Genomic DNA, 7,500 nt, shown 5'->3' with positions numbered 1-7,500 from the left:
AGGACTACTGGCATGAAGGCAGATTCAAAAGATGTCTGATCCTTCCTCCTGGAACAAAAACATAAATTGTATTAGGTGTTAAACTGCAAAAGAAATGGAAGATTGTTGCATTTTTTGTGCAATACATTAGTGTTCAAAGAAATAGAAAACAAAGAAACCTAACAAGAAATACTTGGAGAAAGGTTAATAAGCACAATAGCAGTATGACAGAGCATGTCTGACTATCAGAACAAAAGACTGATGCTAAAGGGTGGGAGAAAAACATGGATATGTCAGATATGTCAAAACAAGAGACTGATGCTAACAGGTGGGAGTGTAGCATGGATATGTCAGATATGTCAGAACAATAGACTGATGCTAAAGGGTGGGAGTGAAGCATGGATATGTCAGATATGTCAGAACAAGAGACTGATGCTAAAGGGTGGGAGAGAAGCATGGATATGTCAGATATGTCAGAACAAGAGACTGATGCTAAAGGGTGGGAGAGAAGCATGGATATGTCAGATATGTCAGAACAAGAGACTCATGCTAAAGGGTGGGAGAGAAGCATGGTTATGTCAGATATGTCAGAACAAGAGTCTGATGCTAAAGGATGGGAGAGAAGCATGACTATGTCAGGTATGTCAGAACAATAGACTGATGCTAAAGGGTGGGAGAGAAGCATGGATATATCAGAACAAGAGACTGATGCTAAAGGGTGGGAGAGAAGCATGGATATATCAGATATGTCAGAACAAGAGACTGATGCTAAAGGATGGGAGAGAAGCATGGATATGTCAGATATGTCAGAACAAGAGACTGATGCTAAAGGGTGGGAGAGAAGCATGGATATGTCAGATATGTCAGAACAAGAGACTGATGCTAAAGGGTGTGAGAGAAGCATGGATATGTCAGATATGTCAGAACAAGAGACTCATGCTAAAGGGTGGGAGAGAAGCATGGTTATGTCAGATATGTCAGAACAAGAGTCTGATGCTAAAGGATGGGAGAGAAGCATGAATATGTCAGGTATGTCAGAACAATAGACTGATGCTAAAGGGTGGGAGAGAAGCATGGATATGTCAGAACAAGAGACTGATGCTAAAGGGTGGGAGAGAAGCATGGATATGTCAGATATGTCAGAACAAGAGACTGATGCTAAAGGATGGGAGAGAAGCATGGATATGTCAGATATGTCAGAACAAGAGACTGATGCTAAAGGGTGGGAGAGAAGCATGGATATGTCAGATATGTCAGAACAAGAGACTGATGCTAAAGGATGGGAGAGAAGCATGGATATGTCAGATATGTCAGGGCCAACACTAGAGGAGAACAATAGTATTTAAATGCAGATCTTCAAATTAAGCAAAATGGTGGATGACTTTATGAAGGCAAATAATAAAAGAGTGATGGAGCTGGAGGAGATTGTGAGCTGGCATGTTATGCAAACAGCATAATTTCTAAAACTCAGGGAATTCAGGAGTGATTTATGGACCAATAATTTCAGCAAGAGGACGTGAATAGCAAATTAATACAATTTGAAGATAACATTTGTGAGAACTCCAGAGAAAGTGGAAAATATGGACTGAGGAATTGGACTGGGCTGAGAACGTATAATATTCCAATTGAAAGAGCCAATATTGTCTACCTACCTGGAGCACATCTTAAAAAGATGCCCTGTCCTACACTTGTGACATTTCAGTTCTACAGGCAACAAAGAATGGCTGCTAGGAGAGTTATGGAAAAAGGGAAAGAACTTGATGATTGGCTCTAGAAGAGTGTATGTGGATAATACCTCCCAGCCATCAGATTGAGGAGGCAACTGGGGCACAGGGTTACCCTCCACTATCTGGATCTCTTAAGGATATTTTTCAGGACTGGGGTAAATTGGTGCCAAACCTACCCTGGAGGACCTGTGTATATATTAGAGTAAATTAATTTTGTCACTGGATGGGGAGGCAGAAAGCAGTGGAAATGTGAGAAGGGATCAGCTGGGAGCAAAGCAATTCATGGGAGCCTACATACAACCATTCCCAGTCCTCCAGCAGAAAAAGCTTGCAAAGCAGAAGTGAGTGAAACACCATAAGAGAGCAGTGGGAGAAAACCTGGCTTTGAAAGATCGAGCAACTGAAGAACCTACAGGAGTAAATAAACTGTAAGAAAAAAACTGTTGTTCAGTTATGTGGACAGTGTTACATTAGAATAATTTTATTTGGACAATCTTTTGAGAGTTGTTTCTGTTTTCTTTTTTCTTTGTTATTCCACTTGCTGTATATTTAATATATCATTTTAAATATGACAGCCCCTCAAGTGTGTGGGGAAAATATTTTTAAACTGCCTTATAAGTGGCAGACCAATCGACATACATAAAAGAGATGTCACCTTAAAGACAAAGGACCATTACTTTACAAGAAAATAACTGAGATAGAGGCATGCCTGAATAACACAAAGAGGTACTCTGCATGAGATCTGACAGCCAGAAGAAGAGCAATACAGGGCCCCTTAGGGGTTTTCCCCAACTGTCATTCATAATTCTAGTTAAAGGTGATTGGTAGTAATGAGAGATGGAGATTACAAGGGTGGGGGTTAGGATGTGAAATAAAACTCATTGACAAAGATCAGTGGGGACAAATCATGCAGACCAATTGCAAGACACTGTTTATTGGAAGCTAATTTCCAGATACTAGGGGGAACAGTAAAATCCTAATGAGAAGCGGAAAATTGTTCCATATGCTAGGGCACGGTCTGTAGAACTTGTCCTCTCTAATTTCTGTTTTAAATATGGGTCTGTTTAGTGTGATAGCATTGTCTTGTCTTGTCATTTCTGTTTCTTGAAGTATAAGTCTGCTCTCTAAAAGGGAGTTTTATTTTCCCTTATGGGTGGGCAGTTATCAATTCTGTAAGACTTTAAATATTAGTGTATTTGGACGGTAGGTAGCTCTTTTGTTACTAATAGCCATCTTACTTTCTTAAGTAGACTGTAATGGTGCATAAATGAGACTGCATGTAAAATAAATGTATACATTTTGTTTTCAGCAATCTGTAGCCTATGAGTATTGTAATCTACATGAGAGACTAGTAGTGTGAGTCCATATTCAAGTTTTACTTCTGAAGGATCACAAAGTCATTAAAAAAAACTTCCACTTTTGTACAGATGTTCCATATTGAGGAATACAAATCCTAACATACTTGTTTAACTTTTAATAACATATTCTTACAAAGAAACTGTACTATATTACATATTTTTCTATTCTCTTCCCAGAAGCAGTGAAAAGACAGCCGGTGATGATGCAAGTAATGAAAAGGCAGACTGCCATAATAGGTAAGCTCTGCAGTTTTTTTGAGTCAGTTTTGCAAGAAATGAGTAGATACAGCCCTCAACAATAGGTAGAATCAATTAGTTTGAATAAAGATTTCAGCCATACAGTATTTATGCAACTCATGAACAGGCAACAGGCAGAGAAAATTATGCACACGGTATAGATCTGATGTAAAACGAGTAACAAATCCATTACTACCAGATGAAAATATATGCATTAACTACTTTCCATTTGTTTATTGGGTGGTAGAAGAATCAACAGCATTGCAGCAATTTATTTTTCTAATCTAAATAAATTAATGAAATCTTATTGTACAACTACATATTTAAGCTTTTGTTTTATTTTGAAAACTGTTATTTTGTCAATCATTGTTGAAAGCTTTCCCCGGGATTCATGAAGCTCGGAGCAAGGCCGGCGTAAGGCCTGCGCCGGCGGTGCATGGAATATCCGGCGCAGTAGCGCCATATACATATTAATGAGAGTGCACCGGAATCACAGACACGTGCGTAGTGTACGTGAGCGAGCCCAGGTAGGATGCGTCTGGAGGCGTGTCTAAGCCAGCATGAGGTGAGCAACCTAATGTGCTGACAGCCATGGTCCGCCCACAATAGTAATGGCAGCAGCCAGGTCCTGTGCAGAATGAAACGCATGTACAGTATGCAACATAGTCCCGTCCCAAATTAATGGAGAAGCAAATAGAAGCCACGAAGGCATAAGTGTACCCGTCCAAGGAGTAAAGGATACGCATAAGACCGCGTTTGTCCCGCAATGCACTGTCAGTGTTTACACTCAGAGAAGGTGTACAGCCGCATGTCAGCGCGCTGCACCGACATAGGAGCAGCGACTAAGGTCACCACCTGTCCCACTTTGGTTGGGGCAGTCACTCCATGGACAGTTGTGTCCCAAAAAACGTATTAGAAATGGCTGACGTGCTACGATTGTAGGACACAATGATATCCCGTATTTAATGTAATGGTAGCATGAATTGGTTATTTCTGTAACAGAAATACCTAAATGACACAAACAGAATAAGCAAGGAAATTGCCACAATAATAAGCATATTATTTAGGCAAGCAAGTGAATTTCCATGCTATATAGTGACCGTTTGTATGTGTCGGCCTGTAAAGTCAGATGTGAGTCCCGGAAATATCCCAGATCGGAAAATGGAAAAGGTGGAAACCCCAGTAGCGACATGGGCATGGTCACCAGGGTTACCTGCTGTCCCAATGTGCCATGGACAGTCCCTGATTGGACAGTCGTGTCCCTGCAACAATCGTAAAATGGAAAATGACCTCCGATCCCCTGCCACGCAAATTCCGCAATATACATGTAAATAGTAGCATAAAACATATACATTACGATATGGAACACAGACATGGCATAAGAAAATAAATAAGGAACCCAAACGCTTACAGAATAAGCTCATAGTATGGCAAACAAGTGAAGTTCTGTCAACTGCACTAGCCCTGAGTATGTGTAGTCCTGCAAATTCCGAAGTGCCCACATAACATGCCCCACTATGGGCATTGGAAAAGGTGCCAACCATAATGGTCACAAGCAGTAGTGACAGTACATAGCCAGGTAGCTGTGCTGACATAACAACAGTAAGGAAGCAAGATACCTCAAACACAGGCAAACATGTGCATAGCAACATATCCCAGACCCAGCAACGTCTCTGTTGCATACACTGGATGGTGTATGATGAAGTGTAATATCCAGAAGCAGAACCCATGCATTCGGATGTACCACACAATAGCCTCATTGTACATGTCAGTCACACCCATGTATACCCCTGCACCCAAACCTGCGAGCATCCGTGTGCAGCTATACAACCACACACAATGTGCATACCTGAACTGTGGTAAGATGTTTGTGTTAGGCAATGCCACGCTGGCAAATCGCACCACATGTCCCCAACCCACCGCAGGTACAGATATGTAAATGGCTGCATGTGAATGTGTCAGCAGAATGTGTACATTGCGCATGTAGTATGTACCCGTCCAAACCATCTATGTTTGCATACGACACGGTGCACATAACTGTACACATGTGGACAAGTCGGGTCGTTGGACCACCGCATCGATGATTATCTTTGCTGTGAAGTCGATCACATATAGCGGAACAGGTGCCTAACAAACAGGACGTCCTAACAGGGTGCTACAGGCAAAGAAGCGGAAACTGGGACATCACATGTGGAGATTAGCGTAGCTGGACGGACAAATACACACGGTCAAGGTAAAGGACGGAACAACATGCATATGGCCGGATGGATGTTGTTCGTAAAATATATAGAAACACATATGAAGTTCCAGTTTACACTCGAAATACTATATAATGTATTGAATTGTACCATACAATATGGCAGTAGAACTAAGTCTGCATGTAATTGGTGAAGCTAAGCTGTACTGTGATGGAATTCTGAACCTGGCAGTAAGCAGTACAGCAGGCTCATGTCTGTCATCATTAATTATTTGCTGGGTTACAGAACAATAAATGTATGTACATGCATAACAGCACTCCTTCCCCAGAGGAGGATGGCCTTGTGAGCTCTATCGAAGATAGCAGTACAACTCCCTACCAGAGAGACAAAGCAACGTATTAAGAAATTAACTGTCCACTGTATCGTAACAGTCTAGGGTCCTTGAAACAGCTAGGATACTGTAATGTACAAGGTGCCTTGCAAGGCTGTGTTATTCCCATGAGAAAACAATTTAAGAGCACGACCCCAGCACCCACGTATGTATAGACTATTGCGGACCATAGTGATGGAAATGCCCTGTGACCGACCACGTCAGTAAGGTGGGCAAAAGCTGATTGTAAACACTATATAAAGAAACTGCTTACTGTATAGAGTCAGACAAAACTCTCATACTTGGACTGTATATTATTTAGCCTGCCTGTGTACACTACTAAAACGTTCTGAACCCGAGCCTCCTGTGTTATCGGCTGTCACTTAGAAAAGCCTACTGATAAGTACAGTCTGGTTGTAACAACTTATTTCACATTGTGATCCTTGTAATCCGAATTCCCTTGGTAAGCTACAGGTCAGAGTGCATGGCTGGTTAGACATGTACGCTGGAGAATATGCAGAAATGGTTCTTCTTGAATGAAAAGACCTCCGACTGAATTGTTGTGTGTAAAGAGGCTGTTTACTGTCTGATCTGTGGCTGAAAAGCGGAAAACTGGATCCCAAGAAGAAAACGTGCAGCCTTAAACAGGAGGCCCAGGTAAGGAGTGTCTGCCTTTTGTGTCTATTGTAGATCAGGGACCAGACTACATTGTGTTTCTGTTAACAGTAGTGATATCGGGTCGAAGACCTACCCACATACTGTTAAATCTGAACATAGGTCAGGGGAACACACAGCAGAGTAAATAGTGATTAGAGACACTACAGTGGATACAGGGAGGAGACACACGTGTTATGACAGAAGGGTACGTAGCAGTCGTGTAGAGGATATGGGAGATTATTGAAGCAACAGATCATGTGATCCGCGTTTGACGGGTGACGTGAAGAATATGCAATCGCAGAGAGCACATAATGTGAGTTACGCAGCAAAATGGGCTAATAAATATGACATTGATGGCATATTAGGCAACATATCGTTACTGAAACATTGTAATCCCTGAAAATTTGATGCATATGTTCCAAGGTAAACACCTGTTCCACCCTGAGAGGGATATGCCCTCTCTGGTCAGCCGTGTCCTGTAAATAAACCGAACAAATGTCAAATGTCCTGATATCTCAGGACAAACATTTCCCAGATATATATCAAAATGGTAGCATAAAACAGTAAATTTGTATGTGGAACAGCAAAATATAATAATAAACAGAATAAGCAACTGAAATGCTACAACAATTGTTCGCTCTCCTGGCAAAACGTGAATACCTGTCGTATGTACTGGCCGTGGGTATGCATTTTCCAGGCAAATTACACGTTCCGAACACTAATGTCCCACATTGTGCATTGGAAAAGGTGGCAGCCCTAAGATGTGCAGGTGACAAAACAGCGACAATTGGGTATCCGTCATGCATATCGGTGGACTGAGGTAGTGTACCAAGGAATAGAACACTACAAATGGCTAAGCATCATACATACACAGAGAAGATCATAATACAGTAGTAGCGATCGCCCCCCCCCCCCCACAACACCCTACCACCGGGGGGAGGGGGGTACCCCCCATTTTCCCGGGTAAAAAAACG

At 41.8% G+C, this 7,500-nt stretch overlaps 1 protein-coding gene across 2 annotated transcripts in view; it reads left to right on the top strand.

Annotated features, from left to right (window-relative positions):
• Positions 1-7,500, top strand: part of LOC122813416 (histo-blood group ABO system transferase-like) — a 527,526-nt gene that overhangs the window by 139,558 nt on the left and 380,468 nt on the right. The window contains exon 5 of one of the 2 annotated variants that reach the window (XM_044085732.1): positions 3,245-3,301. In XM_044085732.1, the coding sequence (XP_043941667.1) occupies positions 3,245-3,301 (57 nt within the window). Of the gene's footprint in view, positions 1-3,241; positions 3,302-7,500 lie in introns of both variants that reach the window. The other variant, XM_044085731.1, reaches the window with a different exon arrangement.

Source organism: Protopterus annectens, chromosome 10.part0 (assembly GCF_019279795.1).
Source record: "Protopterus annectens isolate FY-2018-M chromosome 10.part0, PAN1.0, whole genome shotgun sequence".
In the NCBI taxonomy this organism is placed as follows: domain Eukaryota; kingdom Metazoa; phylum Chordata; order Ceratodontiformes; family Protopteridae; genus Protopterus; species Protopterus annectens.
The sequence above is the reverse complement of the archived record's forward strand: the minus strand, read 5'-3'. Positions and strand labels throughout refer to the sequence as shown.